A 21,391-nucleotide genomic window follows, 5' to 3' on the forward strand; every position below is an offset into this window, starting at 1 on the left:
TGTTCTCCCTCTATCTCTCTCTCCCTAAGAGGAGCTTTCCCACGATATCATAGTAATACAAGAGAAGAGTACAACGATTATCTAACAAATTTTCTTCATTAGGCCTACCTGTCATGCTGTTTACTTATAACGCCTCTTTAGCCGCCTCTTTTAATGAGAAGTTCCTATGACTACCAGCAGAATTATCAAAGGGCTGGTAGATTGCGTGTGTTTGTACCACAAGAGATCTCACTTTCACTCCCTTGCCTGACCTCACTGGGAAAACGTACATAAGGGACCTTTTAGCAATTCGCTTTGACCGACAATAACATTTTCTGAACGTCAAAGTGTGAAATCGAAAGATCTGCATTAAAGTAACAAATGTCCTTTTTTTCTTTTACAGTGCAAATAGTTGATTTTTATCATGACTGTTCCTGTTTCATTATGTCTTTTTTTGGTTATGGATCAGTACAAGAGAACAATGTTGGCAAACAGTATTTAGACATTTTTTGCACTTCTCCAGACAAAACAATGCCTGAATTTACATAAATGATCCTATCCAAAGTTTACATACCCTTGGTTCTCTATATTGTGTGTTGCATCCTTGAGTGAGTCTCTGAACAGTGAAGATGTCCACTTTTTTTGGCACAAGTTTCCCAGCATGCTTGTTATGGCTGCAGTGGCTATATGATGTTATGATCCATATTTGCGACTCGTAACTACCATAAAAGGCTGCAAAAAAAAGTAAGTTATAAATGCACGAGGAATCAACATGATATTAAAAAACATTAAAGGTGCTATATGTAATCTTTTCACTTTATTAAAGCATAAAAATACCATAATATGTAGGAATGAAGCTAGTGGTCAAAATAGGTACTGCAGTCCAAATTTAAAATATTGGAGATCGTTGTTTCCCCCGCCCCCTCCACCTCAGACTCGAAGCTCATGCGGGTTGCCAGCTTGAGGACACGCAACAGGAGTGAGTGCAATTGACAATGATAGCCACACTGTTATTGGATGAGTTGATTTACCGTATTTCCTCAAATAAAAGCTGGGGCCTTTATTTACCTGAACTGCAGAAGGTCACCGGCTTTTTTTGAAGTAGACTTTTATTAGGGGCAGGCCTGTATTTCGAATTCCCACTAAAAAGTATTATTTATAAGTCGAATTATGTTTTTAAAACATAAATGTGGTCATATTGTTACTGTTGCGGTGTGTGCGTAGAAAGAGCTGTAATATTTCCTCCAGTGGAGATCAAGCGCCTTTCTGAAGATTCCGTTCATTTCTGAAGCTCATTCCACTCAGCACCGCGCGCTCAACCCAGAACTCCCTTTGTGACATGCTAGATCAAATATAGGTCTATATTTAAGTTTTTTTTCTTTTCTAGTAGGCTAGTTCATTTAAGCCGTTGATCACGCGGCGCCTCCGCCTCCATGTCATTGTCTGTTATAGGCTATTTGCTTATTATTTGTTAAATCCGGGCAATTTGGTTGATAAAACATAGATTAAAATTAAGATACAATTTATACTAAACGAAATTCACTTTAAAGAAAAGCTTTCAACAAAACAAAACTTATTGAAGTGTTATTGAACTTATTGAAGACCTTATTGTCCTGTTCACTTTTCAACGTAAATTAAAAAAAAAAATAACATTATCATATTTAAACTTAAACTTATTACCTATTTTAATGGCTACAAGTATAGTAGGCTAAAGAGAAATGTCATATTGTATATGACTGTGTAAACCTTTTATTTAAAGATTTAATGTAGGCTACTGCCATCACATTGCATTATGATTGCAAGAAGAATCAACATTGTGAAAAATGTGATTTGCAGTCAAATGTCCTGGTGTGTACGCTGTTTAAACGAGTGTTCTCACCGATATATTTGTTGTTCTTTCGTATTTTATAGACTCGATATAAACACTATAATTTTGTTATTTTACTAACACAACTAATGCATCCGCGCTTTCTATATTCCACATGAGGGAAAAAAGCTTTCTTCCACTTAAGAAGAGTTGTGTTCCTTTAAGCACTTTTTACTTTAATATATCTCTTTACATACATTTTATTTTATACTTAAAAAACTATAATTTTATTATTTTTCTAACCCAGCTAATTACTCATTGCGCGCACTTTTCTCAATCCGTCATGGAGCTATTCAATTTTGCATATTGTTTTTTAAACGTTCGTTCGTGTAGTTCAAATTACCACTTTACAATATTTCAATAACATAATTTATTTTGAAGCCTATGCTGTTTTCTTGTACAAAATAAAATATTTTAAGTTAAATGCAGAGTAAGATGTGTAAAAAAGACAAGAGGCTAAGAGTTTGTCAAGATAATTTGTGTAGCCTGCCTGACACGGAATTTTCACAGACTAACACACGTCACATCTCTCATAGACTACAGTATTTAAAATAGCATGTATGCATCAGTTGTATTGTCAATTTAATTTACAGAGCAATCCCTGCAAAGTGTTTAGGTTAACTATAGAAGAGACCAGGATTAGTGTGCGTCGCACTCGCAAGACTCACAGCGGTGGGCGATGGTCACGAAGGTTTCGCTCCTTCGGCACAACCCTACTGTACATTACGATGAACTTGAATGCACATGAAATGAAAGTTAGACTTAGGAGATTATCCACACAAATTTTTCCTCTGCTTTTATTTGTTCGTGCTGGCCACGCCCCCGGCCACTATCAGAGGCCCGGCGTTTAATTGACTACAGGCTTTTATTTGAGGAAATACGGCATCTGCGTTTTAATATGACCTCATTCATAGAGATTGTTAGATGGATGACGAGGCTTTTTAGGTTGGTTAAATTCTGTGATCTCTGACCCAGTTTGTTTGCTGACTTCCATGGCTGCAATATGCTGTGTTTTCTGACAACTGGCAACCTGTGGTGTCGAAATACTATTGTGTAAACTGGCAATGTGCAGAGTCGCACAGACCAAAACAAAAACAGACATTGCGACACGGAACGCACATTTCAAAGTAGAATAACTGGCTGTAGCATTGCTTTTCTGTGAAACAAGTAGGTGAATTTAGCATGCTTCCTAAATATCTGCAAACATATTATGGTATTTTAATGCTTTAGTAAATTGAAAAACTTACATACAGCACCTTTAACATTAGAGTCCATTAATTTGATGCAAAGTGTCACTAATCTTTTGCTTTTCTTGCACATCCTGTTAAAAACAGTGAAGATTGCATCTTAATTTCAGTCACTGTGACTTGGGTATCTGCCCGAGGCCTTCAAGGAACACAGAGCAGTTCAAAGGCTAATCAAGGACAACATACCTCAAACGGGAAGACGTAATGTCCAAAACCATTTCAGCCGGTGGGCGGATCTTGTCCTCTGACCGCCAGACTCCGCGTCGGATGCTTAGTTTCGTGTCTGGGCTAACGCTGTGCCCATCAATCAGAGCACTTCGAACGTCAGCAGTTTTACATCACTGTCAGGCAGCCTTTATTCTGGAAGGCCTGCCAATGCATCATAATCAAAAATCCTCTCTCGTCTATAATCCATTGAACTATCTATTAGATTTGCTTCTGTTTCGTGGATGCTAATGATGTTACTGATTATCCACAAAATTCGTTTGCTGTACAGGTCTGTAGAGATTTATAATTGTGAAAAATGAGAACAGAAATCAGATTCTTTCATTTGTGGCTTGTAGAAGTTACAATAATGTTGGTATGATGAACATATTTAGCTATTGTCATCTCAAAATCTTGATTTATTTTAGTTGTTGCGGTTAAATCTGAAGCGAGCAAAAGTGTGCAGTAGATAATGAATGAAAGATTGTGTGTATGTGTGTGTGTGCGTTTGCGCGAAAGAACTACACTGTGATTGTTTGGGAGGTGTGAACTCATGCCACCTCTCTTTCTATGTGTCAGTGCGTGTGGGAACTTCCTGAGCTAATCCCATCACTTTAGGTCTTTTGTTTGATCTACATATCACACAGCACGCAGCTGCTGCCCGACAATATGAAGAAAGCATCAGCAAGATGCTGGCCAACTGTCGGCCACTCCACGGAATGCAGCATCAGAATGACAACAGTGCAGGCCTGTGACAGTGTGTCAGTTTCCTGTTCTCACTTCAGCTGCAGTACTTGCTTTCACTCTCTGCCTGCAAGTGTCCTTTTTTCTCATATAATTATCAAATCTTTGAAGGGTTTACCACTCTGATCTCATGAGAAAAAGTAACTATTTTATCAGTTGGCAATTTGGTATGACTTTTTATGACCACCCCAAACCCTAGGGTAAACCTAACCCTTGTTGGGCTGTAAGCAAAAAGAAGAAGAAGAAAAAAAGTATGAATGAGACCATATGAATTCATACAAATTCGCCAACAATTTGATCATGTAAAAAAGTTACAAATTGTTGGATGGATGGATAGATAGATAGACAAAAGGAGGGACAAATGAACGATAGATAGAATGACAGACAAAACGATAAAACGACAGATAGATAGACGAAAGAAGGGACAAATGAACCAGACAGAATGACAACAACAGAGGGATAGATAGATAGATAGATAGATAGATAGATAGATAGATAGATAGATAGATAGATAGATAGATAGATAGATAGATAGATAGATAGATAGATAGATAGATAGATAGATAGATAGATAGATAGATAGATAGATAGATAGATAGATAGATAGATAGATAGATAGATAGATAGACAAAAGGAGGGACAAATTATAGAAAGATAGAACAATAAAAAGAGACAGATAGATAGATAGATAGACAGACAGACGAAAGGAGGGACAAATTAATGATAGATAGAACAACAGAATGATAAAACGACAGATCGATAGATAGACAGACAAAAGAAGGGACAAGTGAACGATAAATAGAGCGACAGACACAACGTTAAAACGACAGACAGACAGACAGACAGACAGACAGACAGATAGACAGATAGATAGATAGATAGATAGATAGATAGATAGATAGATAGATAGATAGATAGATAGATAGATAGATAGATAGATAGATAGATAGATAGATAGATAGACGAAAGGAGGGACAAATTATAGATAGATAGAACGATAAAAGGATAGACAGACAAACGAAAGGAGGGACAAATTAATGATAGATAGATAGATAGATAGATAGATAGATAGATAGATAGATAGATAGATAGATAGATAGATAGAACGACAGAATGATAAAACGACAGATCGATAGATAGACAGACGAAAGGAGGGACAAGTGAATGATAAATAGAGCGACAGACAACGTTAAAACGACAGACAGACAGACAGACAGACAGACAGACAGACAGACAGACAGACAGACAGACAGACAGACAGACAGATAGATAGATAGATAGATAGATAGATAGATAGATAGATAGATAGATAGATAGATAGATAGATAGATAGATAGATAGATAGATAGATAGATAGATAGATAGATAGATAGATAGATAGATAGATAGATAGATAGATAGATAGATAGATAGATAGATAGATAGACAAAAGGAGGGACAAATTATAGAAAGATAGAACAATAAAAAGAGACAGATAGATAGATAGATAGACAGACAGACGAAAGGAGGGACAAATTAATGATAGATAGAACAACAGAATGATAAAACGACAGATCGATAGATAGACAGACAAAAGAAGGGACAAGTGAACGATAAATAGAGCGACAGACACAACGTTAAAACGACAGACAGACAGACAGACAGACAGACAGACAGATAGACAGATAGATAGATAGATAGATAGATAGATAGATAGATAGATAGATAGATAGATAGATAGATAGATAGATAGATAGATAGATAGATAGATAGATAGATAGATAGATAGATAGATAGATAGATAGATAGACGAAAGGAGGGACAAATTATAGATAGATAGAACGATAAAAGGATAGACAGACAAACGAAAGGAGGGACAAATTAATGATAGATAGATAGATAGATAGATAGATAGATAGATAGATAGATAGATAGATAGATAGATAGATAGATAGATAGATAGATAGATAGATAGATAGATAGATAGATAGAACGACAGAATGATAAAACGACAGATCGATAGATAGACAGACGAAAGGAGGGACAAGTGAATGATAAATAGAGCGACAGACAACGTTAAAACGACAGACAGACAGACAGACAGACAGACAGACAGACAGACAGACAGATAGATAGATAGATAGATAGATAGATAGATAGATAGATAGATAGATAGATAGATAGATAGATAGATAGATAGATAGATAGATAGATAGATAGATAGATAGATAGATAGATAGATAGATAGATAGATGAAAGGAGGAACAAATTATAGATAGATAGAACGATAAAAGGACAGACAGATAGACAGACAGACAGACGAAAGGAGGGACAACTTAATGATAGATAGAACGACACAGAATGATAAAACGACAGATCGATAGATAGACAGACGAAAGGAGGGACAAGTGAACGATAAATAGAGCGACAGACACAACGTTAAAACGACAGACAGACAGACAGACAGACAGACAGACAGACAGACAGACAGACAGACAGACAGACAGACAGACAGACAGACAGACAGACAGACAGACAGACAGACAGACAGACAGACAGATAGATAGATAGATAGATAGATAGATAGATAGATAGATAGATAGATAGATAGATAGATAGATAGATAGATAGATAGATAGATAGATAGATAGATAGATAGATAGATAGATAGATAGATAGATAGATAGATAGGAGGGACAAATTATAGATAGATAGATAGATAGATAGATAGATAAAAGGACAGACAGATAGATAGACAGACGAAAGGAGGGACAAATTAATAATAGATAGATAGAACGACACAGAATGATAAAACGACAGATCGATAGATAGACAGACGAAAGGAGGGACAAGTGAACGATAAATAGAGCGACAGACACAACGTTAAAACGACAGACAGACAGACAGACAGACAGATAGATAGATAGATAGACGAAAGGAGGGACAAATTATAGATAGATAGAACGATAAAAAGACAGACAGACAGACAGACGAAAGGAGGGACAAATGAACGATAAATAGAGCGACAGACACAACGTTAAAACGACAGACAGACAGATAGATAGACGAAAGGAGGGACAAATTATAGATAGATAGAACGATAAAAAGACAGACAGACAGACAGACAGACAGACAGACAGACAGACAGACAGATAGATAGATAGATAGATAGATAGATAGATAGATAGATAGATAGATAGATAGATAGATAGATAGATAGATAGATAGATAGATAGATAGATAGATAGATAGATAGATAGATAGATAGATAGATAGATAGATAGATAGATAGATAGATAGATAGATAGATAGATAGATAGATGGACACAGTCACAGATAGATAGATAGATAGATAGATAGATAGATAGATAGATAGATAGATAGATAGATAGATAGATAGATAGATAGATAGATAGATAGATAGATAGATAGATAGATAGATAGATAGATAGATAGATAGATAGATAGATAGATAGATAGATAGATAGATAGATAGATAGATAGATAGATAGATAGATAGATAGATAGATAGATAGATAGATAGATGGACACAGTCACAGATAGATAGATAGATAGATAGATAGATAGATAGATAGATAGATAGATAGATAGATAGATAGATAGATAGATAGATAGATAGATAGATAGATAGATAGATAGATAGATAGATAGATAGATGGACACAGTCACAGATAGATAGATAGATAGATAGATAGATAGATAGATAGATAGATAGATAGATAGATAGATAGATAGATAGATAGATAGATAGATAGATAGATAGATAGATAGATAGATAGATAGATAGATAGATAGATAGATAGATAGATAGATAGATAGATAGATAGATGGAAAGCTCTGTGGCAGAGCTGTTTGTGAGGCAGGAAAGTATGTATTGAAGTGGGGGGCTGGGAAAATCCACCAAACGCAGCTCCAGCCCCATTGAGCCATCCAGCAGCCCTCGCTGACATGCCAACCCACAGAGATCAATACAGGCAGAGGGAATGGGGGCGTTCATATGGCTGAATGTGTATGCATGTAGCTAACAGGATGAGAAAGCTGATAATGCAAAGACAAAAGGGATGGGAGAAGAAAAAATGGTGAGAACGAATAAGAGGTGGGAGAGATGGTGAGATAACGGAAGTAGCACAGTGAGCTGTGTGTGTGTGTGTGTGTGTGTGACTGCCACAGTAATAGTGCCAGCATGTTCTAGAATGTTGGCCAGGATGAATCATCTGCATGTAGGGATAGTGGTTACATCAGAGGTGATCTCATAGAGCGCAAAAAGTACAGGACAGATCAGGTGGATCATGAATGTACACGTTCCGGTATAAAAGATCAATGCAAGATGAGTGCATACTATTAAAGGGATAGTTCACCCGAAAATGCTTTCCCTCACATTGTTCAAAAATCCCACAACTTTATTCTGTGGAGAACAAAAAGTACATTTTTATATGGACACACTTTTTAAATAACATAATATAATTTACAAGTTACCACTTTTTTCCCTTTTAGAGCTTGACAGTTCCAGCCCTTATTCTCTTACAATATAAGGCCAGGATCTTATATTTTGTGAGAGTAAATGATGACATTTTGTGGTGAACTTTCCCTTTAAACATGTCTGTGTGATCCCAGATTTCAGCACCATGGAGAGAGAGCAACTCTGTAACTGGATTTACGAAAGAAAACCTAGAGAGAGACAAACAAGACGTATGGATTAGAGAGTTCATCTTAGTCTGGAATCATTTTAAGCAATGTCTATTCGCTTCATTTGATTTGGCTAGCTTAAATGGACAACAACTTACAAATCAGTTATTTTAGAAACCGTAAAGAGTAGGTCAGTCAATTTAATCAATTCAATTTAGTGTGATTAACTATTAAGAAATCAACACAATAAAAATGAACACAAATAATCATGCCTGAAAGATTTTTTTTTGTAACATGACATGGTATCTAAAAAAGACAGTGTTTAGCTGATATGAAAATAAATGTAAAAAATATATTTCATCTTCGTTTTAGGGCTTTTCTCAGCAGATAGGGAGAGTGGGGTAAGATGAGCCATATTGACCTATTCCCTTTATCTTGGCAACTGTACACTTTCATTGTCACGTGACCATATACATATTTTTTAACCACCCATCATTTCTGCCAGACTGTGAAAAGGAGAAGCACATAGGCTCATACTTTGAAAACTGTTTTTGGCTTGTCAAAGTAAAATTTGTCCAGGTATAAAATATTTATGATCCATATTGGTGATTTAGCAATGTATAAAACCATGCAAATCATTTAGCTAAATATTAACCTGAATTGGTAAGCTAGCTAGTTTTGTCCAAAATGACAGCTATGAGGAAAAGTGAGCCAAATGCTGTGGGGTAAATTGAGCCAGCATTTTTACTTACCCCACCATAAAGCACTGTAGATAAGTTAAATCTCTGAAGTATAAACTGGTATAATTTAAATATAATGTTACGCAACTGGTTTAGTTTTTAAAAGAAGTAAATTATCTTTACAATTTCACCTGCAGGATTCAGATTCAATTAGATGGTCCGTTTACACCCAGATGGTGCAACTTACCCACTGACTCAGATCAACTTACCCCTAACCTGGGGTAAATTGAGCCACATGAACACTTTTTTTTATAAGGAGCCATATTTTTATAACCCTTTGTCATACATTTATTCTAATCACTTAAAATGGTAGGAAACATCCTGAAATTACTTGATATACTTTCATTGTACCTCTGCCTTTTTTTCTCTTATCTTGAGGATCACCTAAGTAAAACATCTTGCCCCACTCTCTCCTATTGATATATGGCAATAGTTGAGATTAATTAAAAAAGCAACAGTACTGAAACAACAAGTGTAGGAATTAAAATGCTCTTTTTCTTCTTCAAGTGACAACATTTTCAGATTAAGACCCCTCAGCGCTGTTCTTATCACTTGCGAGAACTTTAGTGTTATTGGTTACCCATGTCATTTAATGAAATTTCCAAGATGGTGATCCATCAGGACTCCTGACAGAAAGATCAGGCTGCCAGCGCCATAAAGGAAATTTTACAGAACGCAACATTCCATTATTTTGTTGGCACATTCACCAATAAATAACACTGCTGGCGGCTAAATGGATGGACATTGTGATACCTCATGGAGATTAAGATCGATGAGATGAACACTTGGTCCTCTGGGGCACCATCACAATAAATGAAGTAATGGAGCCAGGTCTGGAGATCATGGCTGCCAAAAACACTCTTCCACTGTTGCCATTATGGCACTTCCTGCGCTTGCCATCGATGAGGTTGGTCATGCTGATGACGGCACAAGTGATCACAACTGTAATCATGGTGTGCATTCCTAGATGAAATGAGACAATTTATATAAGTACAGTATAATATGTGTTAAAAGCAGAAGCATTTACAATACATATTCTTAAAAATCTGATGAACGTCTTGGTCTAACTCTTCAGGTGGTATACAATACTTGCACTCTATTTAAACATGCAATTGCTAGATTGAAGTATGAAGCGCCTTTTACAAGTAATTTTTATGCACTGTCCTGCTACATTTCATTCTTTTTTTCATGAAGTTGTTACTCGCCCTCATTGCGTGGCACAAAAGCAATGAGAGAAGCATTTTATTGAGCTCACAAGGATTATTACTGTTTGTGCCTGAAGTAACATGCACTAAAATCCTCACCCAACTGTATTGAGTTACTCAAAAGGCACAAACATATTACAGAGATGTGAATTGCAGTATCATCTCGGTCACCGTGACTTTGCCAAGTAAATGTTCCTGGATCAACATATTTTGTTGGTAACACTTTATTTTAGGGTTCAATTCTCCCTATTAACTAGTTGCTAAATAGCATGCATATTACTAGGATATTGGCTGTTTATTAGTACTTATAAAGCACATATATTCTGCATTACCTTATTCTACATCCCTTAACCCTACCCAATACCTAAACGCTACAAAAACTACCTTACTAAATAATAATAAGCAGTAAATTAGGAGTTTATTGAGGCAAAAGTTGTAGATAATAGTGACTCTGTGTTTCCCATACTAAAGTGATACCAATTGGTTGATCCTGGAACAACATTCCTGTCTGAAAATTTAGTCCTAACCATATCCCTACTTCTACCCTTAAGTTATCCCTAAAATCAGAGAAAAACGTTAGGTGAATAACTGATGTAGAAGCACCTGACCCTGGTCGTAAGCCTAAACTTGACACAAACTGTAAACTTGTTCCTCAAATCTGATTGGTTGATCAACAAAGAACAAAGATGTTGATCCAGGAACATCACATTCACCGTATGATCTCCATGGTGGTTAAGTTTATAGTACCAAGGCAGGTAAAATGGAAGTGCCTGCGGCTAAATTGTTGTCTTCAATCACATTCACATGTTCAGAATGACTGAAACGCAAAGCACCTGTTTGTCTCTGCTATCGCATAAGGTCTCCGGGAGGTGACAATTGCACAAAACCTTTTGTCATCAGCAATTTAAGTTACGATAGGCATATTTTTGAAACATTCCATGAATAAGATAATTTTTTTCCTTTTTCAACAGTGAGTGGAGGTGCTTAACATCCAGAAACTAGCTGTTTAGGAGTTTTTTCTAGTCACCCGAAACCATTAGAGAAGACTGATTTCTTTGACCAGAATTCATCCTTATTACCATTGCTGCTTTTTTCTTTATACGATGCTATTCTCAGCATAGTCACAGGGCAATTGTGAAGACTATCAGAGCTGAAAACATGAGGCAACTCTCCAAACTGGAGAAACCTAAGGGCAGCAGACTCAGCAGGGGAACCCTGGGTTTCGCATCTGCTGCAGTTCTGCAAAATCCTGCAACAGACAGCTATCTTCATTCTGAATTAAATGGTTGATTCATTGCATACATGTCTACAGTTACCTCCTGTCTTTTCGTGCAGGTACATACCAGGGCCAATGGGTGGGTGGAATGCGACATGGATATGGTGTACGGCAGAGCGTTCCGTACGGCATGGCGGCCGTCATTCGTTCACCTCTGCGTACCTCCATAAACTCTCTACGCTCCGAGCACAGCAATGGCACAGCTCTGCTGACTGGCGATCGGGCGCCTGTGGCTGGCGTGGGGGGTGGCGGCCTATCAGCGAGCAGCCCGGCCGTGTCCCGTGGAGGCTTCGTTCTGACGGCGCATAGTGAGGCAGAGCTGTTGAAGAACAAAAAGAAGGGCCTGTTCCGTCGCTCACTCCTGAGTGGCCTCAAGCTGCGAAAATCCGAATCCAAGAGCTCATTAGCCAGCCAGCGGAGCAAGCAGAGTTCCTTCCGCAGTGAGGCCGGAATGAGTACGGTGAGCTCCGCTGCGTCCGACATCAACTCAACCATCAGCCTTGGGGAAGGGGAGGGCGAGCTGCCGGTGGGCGAGGACGACGTAGATGCCACCACCACCGAGAGCTACTCCGGCGAATGGAAAAATGACAAGAGGACGGGCTGTGGGTTGAGCCGGCGTTCGGACGGACTGCAGTACCAGGGCGAGTGGTTGGGCAACAAGAGGCATGGCTACGGATGCACCACCTTTCCCGACGGCACCAAAGAGGAGGGCAAATACAAACAGAACATGCTTGTCAGTGGCAAACGCAAGAACCTCATCCCGCTACGTGCCAGCAAGATCCGCGAGAAAGTGGACAGAGCGGTTGAAGCGGCAGACAAGGCCGCTGACATTGCAAAGCAGAAGGCAGAGATTGCGCTCTCAAGGTAAGACACAGGGTCTCGCATTGAATATCTTTGCTTGCTGCTTGTCCTCAAAAAGCACTTGACTGACCTAATGCTGACATACATTCTCAAAGTAATATCCTCATTTTTGGGTGAAAATAATGCTTTAAACTATTTTTATAGACTAGCTCCTAAATGGTTCATTGACCAACTTGACAAGATTTTTGTCCAATCAGATGCTTTGTAAGAAGTATGTCCTTCCCCCTTAATACCAACTGACTTCCAAGTACATGAGAAGGGTATAGCTGCAGCCTGGAGATCTCCAAATTGGGATGAGAACTCCAAAATAGGGTGTGGCTTCCTCCCATTGACAGACAGGCACATGACACGCATGTATGATTTTTTCCCCCCAATCAAGTTCAGCGCAAACTCCACCGAGTAGCCGATTCTAAAGATTTCATTGGTCACGTCAATCACAGTGCTGATTTCATACAATGCTATGCTACAACCAATTCTAACCCCTAAACCTACCCTACACCCTAACCCATGGGCGTCAGAACCATTGTATTCGGGTGGGACAAGACCCACCCACTTTTTAATACCAATGATATTGGACCCACTCTCACTTTTACCGTCTCTAATCCAGCGTGTCGGTTCACATTTCCCCTAACCGATAAAACACTTTATTAATAAACACACGTTAGAAGTTTTATTTCCCCTTTTCGATTATTTTCTTCATTTTTATAGAAAATAAATGCCTTTCCGATCTGATGTGTGATGGGAAAAGGGAGTAGAGCGATTCGGCAAAATGTTGATTCGAACCTCGGGTTGATTTACGTCAAAACTTTGTGCCATATGTCTTACCCCTACATTATTGCCGCTGTTAGTAATTTGATGTCTTCCGTACTTTTGTCTTGCCCAACCAGACGTTTAGTAAACAAAGCGGGCTATTTACTCTTCATGTAAATGGCATTTACTCCAGTGGGGGGAGGACCCACCCACATTTTTTTTGCTTCCGACGCCTATGCCCTAACCTTAACCAGTGAAATTGATGGCAAGGTGGGATTTGCGCTGAATAGCGTGCTAAAGAAAATGGCAGTTCAGGGGATAAAGCAGTAATAAGATGAGATCGCTGAGCTAGGCCGTCCGTAAATTCCCAGTCGGACCACACCGGACATTGGCACCGATAGAGTAGAACTTTCCAATGCGCTGCACCGGGACGGCTCGCGGGAGAGCTCGCAGGGGATTCCCGCTTATATAATTGAGCAGAGGTTCAAACTCCGGTCCGAATGCCATTGGCCACTAGCTCTGGTCTCCTCTCTGATGGAGCATATTTATTTATATAGGCATATTTATTTATATAGCAACTGTTTCTGTTCTAATATCAACTAGAAACAATGTTTAATTTACGAACATTTATTTTGAAATGTAAGTCAATGACAATTGGATGAAGCCACTTAAAGACCCCGCCCGCTTTTGGAGATTCTGCCCATTTTTGGAGTTCACGCACCGTTTTGGAGATCTATGGTCTGCAGTTATACCTACTTGGAGAACTTGGGTTCATGGTCAAAATGTAACAAAATCATATGCATTGACATATTTTTTTATTGAAACGGAAAGCTTAGGCAGGACATCCTGAAGGGCTAAAAAACATTAAGCTTTAGTTTAGCCATGAACACAACCATTAACCTATGTACCTGGAAGCCAAAAGTTTGAATTGATGGAAAATGTTGTTGTTTCCTTCTTTTTTTTTGACTGTGAAACAATGGTCAGGACAGTGTTGCCACCTTATGGGCCAACAAATGAATGCATAAAAAATTCAAGGTGCATTTGCGAGCGCAGTTAGAATATGAGCGTACTATGCTGATGATGAGATTTAAGTCACACACACTGAACATATGCTAGGGTAAACCAAAATTGAAAAAACTTTTTTAGTCTATTCTTAGCTAAAAACACTTAGTTTTTTCAAAAATATATGTGCTCATTAATGTATATTTACTTCTTTCAAGTAATAAAGTATTCTCGTAAGTTTATAATATGCCATTGAAAATACATAAGGTAATGGGATCTAACGGTGGTCGCCATGTTGCCCCTCCATCTTGAAAGTACATTAGCCAAAGAGGGACATACCCGTAAATTCAAGCTTCGCCTTTCGCGTTTTAACAGGTTTTAATACTCGATGGCACTGTACAAAATTCTCTGCCTCGCGCATGTGCGCGTCAACTTGTTCAGACTTGTCTGGTGCATGTGCAGAGAGTTTTCATCTCAGCAGCTCCAGTAACAGAGTTATACGGAGTTTTCCTGGCTTGTTTATTCCTCAAAAGTCTGTTTTTCCTTGTGTGGCATTTCTGTGCGTTAATAACTCCGTAAGTAATAATAGTTATTGTCATGGTAGATGTGTTTCAGAGTGTGTCATCGCGTAATTCAGTTGATGTCACCTCAGAAGTATTTTTGTGTCAACATACAATAGCGTAATGCTCACCTATTTGAATAATCATTCAGTTATTTGGTTATCAACAATGTTTATTCGTTTTTAGAAAATATTTGCTTGTAATGTATGTTGATGGAAATATGTATCAGGTCTGATCGGCATATTAACAATTGTTATACAGAGCGCACTGCAGTGCTAACGTTAAAGCGGCGCACACACTTTTGTAACCGGACACCGCTTGTTAGCAGCAGCAGCGGCAGCTCCGCTCCTTTTAATGCAGCTGCCTTTAGCGCCTATATATGGTACAATAAGCTCTGGCTTACGGTTACATTATACAAATGTAACTTATAAGTATAGTTATACAGTTCTTAACTGTGTATGTATATTTACTATCCTTATTTGTTCTCTCACAGAAACCACATTTATGTACATATCCACGCAAACCTGTTTATGCCTTGCAATTGAATGACTGAATAAACATTACTATCCTCAAAGTTCACTCTGGATTAGCTGCAGTTCTTTCTAGCCAAATAATTAGGCCAGTTGAGTTCCAACCATCCCACTGCGCACATAATATCCCACAGGCACCGTGTCGAATGTGGACGAGGTCGAACTGGAAGCCATGTTAATCTTGGACTAAATCAGCCACCGTAGGAGTTGAAACAAAATCGGAATTGAGAGGAACAGAAACTAAAATTCACTGGATGGTCATATACCTTTTCACCACTAGATGGGGGAAAATATCACACAGTGTAGCTTTAAAGGTGCTGTATGTAATATTGACAACTAGCGGTTGAAAAGGGGACTGCTGTCCAAATTCAAAATATTGGAGAGGGTTGTTTCTCCCACCACCACCACCACTTCAGATTTGACGCTCACCTGGGTTGCCAGATTGAGGACACGCAACAAGAGCGAGCGTAAATGACAATGGAAGCCGTGGAGATTTACACATTGTAAGTTGTTTTATCCACGTTTTAATATGCCCCCATTCATAGAGATCTTTAGATGGATATTGAGGCTTTTTGGGTCGGGTAGAATCTATGATCTCTGTCCCTAGCTTCCATGGCTGCAATGTGTTTTCTGCCAACTGGCAACTCGGGTTGTCAAAATATTAGGTAAATTGGCAACAGGCGGGATCACACAGACCAAAACAAAAACAGACATTCCGACACGGAACGTACATTTCAAAGTAAAATAACTGGCTGTGGCATTGCTTTTCAGAGAAACAAGTATGTGAACTTAGCATGTTTCCGAAATATCTTCAAACATATAATGGTATTTTTATGCTTTAGTACAGTCAAAAATGTACATACAGTACCTTTAAATGGGAGGGTCGTTCTCAATGTAGCAAGCATTTAATTGGACAAAATCTGTGTAGGGCAGGTTGAGTCATCAATATTTTTGGCGAAATACTGTAAACATGATGTGCAAAAGCTCATTTTGTAGTACGCTAGCAAAAGTATGGCTTCAGAGCTAACAAACATGGACTAAAAGTAATCAAAACTCTTCTTGAATTAATGGAGTCTTAAAGTGCACGGCATGTCCCTTAGCAGTAGCACGCACCCTTAAACAAACATCTGCTTGGACTACACAAGTGCTTATTGACATTAGTGTATCATTCTACAACATGTATCCTATCGCTTTCTTTACACAGCATCCAAACGAAGGCCATATTCCTAGCGGTTGCTTGGGACCTGTTAAATAGGCCTTGCTGGTGGCGCTATGTGGTGTGGTTGCTAAGGAAACATGAATGATTTGTGTCGGTGTCAGCATGGAGAGAGAATACATAAGTCTGGATTCACTTAATGAGAGTCATGTAGATTCTGGGTGTATCAGCAGACTGACTGATGTCTTTATTGATGCACAGCAACAGTGGCACAATCAATAACATGGACATGTGGAATGCCACAGTCATAAATTGCCTGACGCTGTTAAGGCGTGTCTGTGTGTGTGTGTGTGTGTGTGTGTGTGTTTGTGTTTATTAACCGTATACAGTTGGGTTGAATATTGAATGCTAATTGAAAAATGGAAGCATTCTTCACCTTGTTGTCTGCCATGTCTGTTTGTTGATGTTGTCCAGAGAAGTGTTTTCCAACCTTTGTTGTCTTAGGTAGCACTACAGCCAGAACAAACGCTCCATCACTGACACCAAAACGGAAATGTGTTCCAATGAACTGACAGTACACTGAATTTCCTTTAAAAGGGGAGAAAGAAAAATTACTGTAATTAATTTTTTTACATTCTGGTAACTCTAATATTGAAGGAATAGTTAATCCAAAACAGCTTGTTTCCACCATAGAATAAAACCATTTAAAAGATAATTGCGACTCTTTATCTCACAATTCTGACTTTTTTTCAACAAAAAAAAAAAGTATCCACGTGTATCCAGGTTTCATACACCTATCATACACCCGGCGTAATGATTTTTTTTTATCATTTTCACGTCCAGCGCTACGTTGCTATTTTGAGGCAACTGAAAACAACTGCGTCAATGACCAACAAAAACCTGGTCTAAAGTCAATAGCGCAGAATTTTTTGTGTTATTTAAAGGGCGCGTTAGTAATATGCGCCTGCCTGCGTGTACACAACGCGTGTACACTCTGCTTGTTACACACACAGGGATGCGCAGCAGCACGCAAACATTTTTAAATATTAAAAAATAAAAGGATAACTCTCTGGTCTCTCGTTCAGTCTTTCCTCTCGCAAATTCCACCATGTAAATAGCGAATCCGCCATGGCGCGAGTGCAACTGGCTTTTAAAGGGAATGGGAGATGAGACTCTGATTGGTTTATTGCACGTTACGCCCAAAACATACCCATGAGAGACTAGGAGCAACCCTTTTTGACCATGCGCCTGATAGGCTGACCGTTTTTTTCTGCCGTTAAACTAGCAAAAGTGGACCTGCGGCGTGCGCTTCAGACCATGCGTTCAGATCGTTAAAATAGGGCCCTTTATCTCACAATTCTCACAAGAAAAAAAGTCAGAATTGCGAGATATAAAATCGCAATTGCGAGAAAAAAGTCAGAACTGCAAGTTTATATCACCAATGATTTTATAGCAATTGCGTCTTTATATTATGCAATTGTGAGAAAAAAGTCAGAATTGTGAGATAAAGAGACGCAATTACCTTTTTTATGTTTTATTCTGTGTCGGAAACAAGCTTCCATAGATAACAGACTAAAACGAATCATAATTCAGATAAAGCAAAAATAAAATATAATTTTAATATCAGATGAAAAACTTTAACATTTACATAGTTGCATTAGCAACTAACTGAAATAAAATAAGCTGCAGTTTAAGTACTAAAACTATTAAAAATATATTTTTTTTAAATAAAAGCGCATAAAATTACTCAAATGTGAACTAGAAATAAAATGAAAACTGAAAATATAAAAACAGAAGCCAATTCAAAATATGAATAAACATGGTAACACTTTAGTTTAGGGTCCAATTCTCACTATTAACTAGTTGCTTATTAGCATGAATATTACTAGGATATTGGGTGTTTATTAGTAAAACTATTATTTTCTTTTATTTATTAGTGTACCTCACTATTAATACGCAGTGATGGAGTTTATTAAAGGGTTAGTTCACCCAAAAATGAAAATTCTGTCATTAATTACTCACCCTCATGTTGTTCGACACCCGTAAGACCTCCGTTCATATTCGGAACACAAAGAAGATATTTTTGTTGAAAGCTGATGGCTGAGAAAGGCTTCAGATAGGCCTCCATTGGCATTCAGTACATTAATACTCCCAAGACCCATAAAAGGCACTTAAAACGTCGTTACAAAGTCCATCTCACCACAGTGACTCTACAATAATTTTACGATGCGACGACAATAGTTTTTGTGCGCAAAAAAAAATCAAAATAACACCTTTATCCAGCTTGTTATTGTCTTCCGTGTATGCCTCCACGACGCATGCGCGAGAATATGACGTAGCGCCAGCGTTCGGGAATCCATGAAATGCACACTTAAGCCCCATTTTGAGAACTACGCCGAGACCTAAAGCACGATCAATGTAGAATCCAACAGCTTAGACACGCGCGTCTTCCTCTGCTTGTAAACAAATCGCTTCTGGGTCATCTGTCCGAGCGCCGGATCTGCGTCATATTCTCGCGCGTGCGTCGTGGAGGCATACACGGAAGACAATAACAAGCTGGATAAAGGTGTTATTTTGATTTTTTTTTGCGCACAAAAACTATTGTTGTCGCATCGTAAAATTATTGTAGAGCCACTGTGGTGAGATGGACTTTGTAACGACGTTTTAAGTGCCTTTTATGGGTCTTGGGAGTATTAATGTACTGAATGCCAATGGAGGCCTATCTGAAGCCTTTCTCAGCCATCAGCTTTCAACAAAAATATCTTCATTTGTGTTCCGAATATGAACGGAGGTCTTAAGGGGGTCGAACGACATGAGGGTGAGTAATTAATGACAGAATTTTCATTTTTGGGTGAACTAACCCTTTAAGGCAAAAGTCATAGTTAGTTAGTTGGACCCTAATCTAAAGTGTGACCATAAATACTATGTTGTGGTATAATTTACGTGGACCACGTTTAATACTTTTATGGTGCTTTTTTGTTCCCCATTCATTGTAGTTGCATGGAAAACAGCGACTAGCTAGCCTAGAAATCTAGACGCACCCTAATGGCAGCAAATCTAATTTGCAGCCAGGGTCGTCTAGCAACTCTCCGTTGGCTTGCGAGCTGGAAAAAACAAACTCTGGTCATGCCAATCACATCGTGTATAGAGTCGGTGGGCGGGCTTAACATAATGACGGCAGAGTTGCGGCGGTTCCCCGTGCTAACAAAGAAGCTGGCGAACAGCTGTCTTTCAAAACGGATTTGGCCGCGACTCTGGAAGACTTGGAGTTAAGCTTTTCTTTGAGGAAAGAACAAAGAACGGCACTGAAGTCATTCTTAAGAAAGGAAGATGTGTTCGGAGTTTTGCCGACCGGATACGGCGGAAGTTTAATCTAGCTCCCCTTCACCTTCTTCGTTGCTCTGGTTGGTTGTAGCGCCGTTTATCCCGCCCCTCGGATTGAGCCCTGCCAATGGTGTGTTCCCAGACCCAACATCTTGCGACTAGCACCGTCTACAAAATATCTCTTTTTTTTTGTGTTCCACAAAATAAATAAAGTAATACCAGTTTGGAATGACATGAGGATAGGTAAATAATGACTAATGTCTTTTCTAGGTGAACTATAACTTTAAGTCAAATTTTTTTAGGCAAAAAAAGCTAAATCAAAATCTTTCCAAGAACACTGTGGAGTAGGCTGCACGCCCCTGGATGGGAATCAGGTTGTTTAGGTGACTCATAGGTCAGCAGAAGAAAAAGGAGATCGAGAACCAGAGAAACCAGGAGAAAACGAGAGTAACACAGAGAATCAAAGATTTCCGCATTATGCCAAGAGTGCTGGAGACTTGCCGGAGATAGACCAGGCAGGCAGAGTTGGAACTATGCCAGTTTGCCTATTTTTTTTTTATCTCTCTCTATTTCAAACACTCCCAACCCCTCACAAACTCAGTAGCTTGATGCCTCACACGTTACGAACACGCGCTGTGTCTGTGCATCCATGTGACCTGCACATACATGTTAGCAAACGTGTGTGTAAGCACATATGTGAGTTTATATGCTTGCGCCTGCCCATTGACGGCACCTACATATGTTTGCCTAAACGTGCATAGGTATGCATGTGCTATATTAAGAGCGTCACTCACCCCACAAATCCCACTGACCTCATTATATTCTCACTCAGTAATGCTATCACTACAGCTTAGCACTGCCCCTGCCAAACACACATATACACACAGCGCTCTAGCAGCAAGTAGAAATGTAAAATAAACCATTAAATGATTTACACATTTTTCAATATAATATTACCTCATTTGCAAACTCTTAAGAAAAAAACATATTTAACATGTTAAATTGGAAATGACCCAGTGTTATTTTAGTTTTATTTATATACTATTAGAGTATTAATTATTATTTTGAATTTGATTTTTATTTGATTTGATTTTTTTAGTTTGTCATTTTGTTATGCGCTTTCATTACTTTTATTATTTTTATTATCTATATTTAATATTATTTCAGTTTTATTTGAGTAAGCTTACTTCAACATACCTATTTTATTTCAGTTTGTTGCCACAGTAACATTTCTAATTTCTGTTTGAGTTTTTAAAGTTTGTTTTTGATTTATATTTTACTTTACAGTTTTTTTTAAACAAAAATTATTTTTAATTGTTT

At 38.4% G+C, this 21,391-nt stretch overlaps 1 protein-coding gene across 1 annotated transcript in view; it reads left to right on the plus strand.

Moving 5' to 3' along the window:
• jph3b (junctophilin 3b) overlaps nt 1–21,391 on the plus strand; it is a 56,078-nt gene that overhangs the window by 7,737 nt on the left and 26,950 nt on the right. The window contains exon 2 of the mRNA XM_079810142.1: nt 11,948–12,752. Within this exon, the coding sequence (XP_079666268.1) occupies nt 11,948–12,752 (805 nt within the window). The remainder of the gene's footprint in view (nt 1–11,947; nt 12,753–21,391) is intronic.

This window comes from Gobio gobio, assembly GCF_949357685.1.
Source record: "Gobio gobio genome assembly, chromosome: 25".
Classification (NCBI taxonomy): Eukaryota; Metazoa; Chordata; class Actinopteri; order Cypriniformes; family Gobionidae; genus Gobio; species Gobio gobio.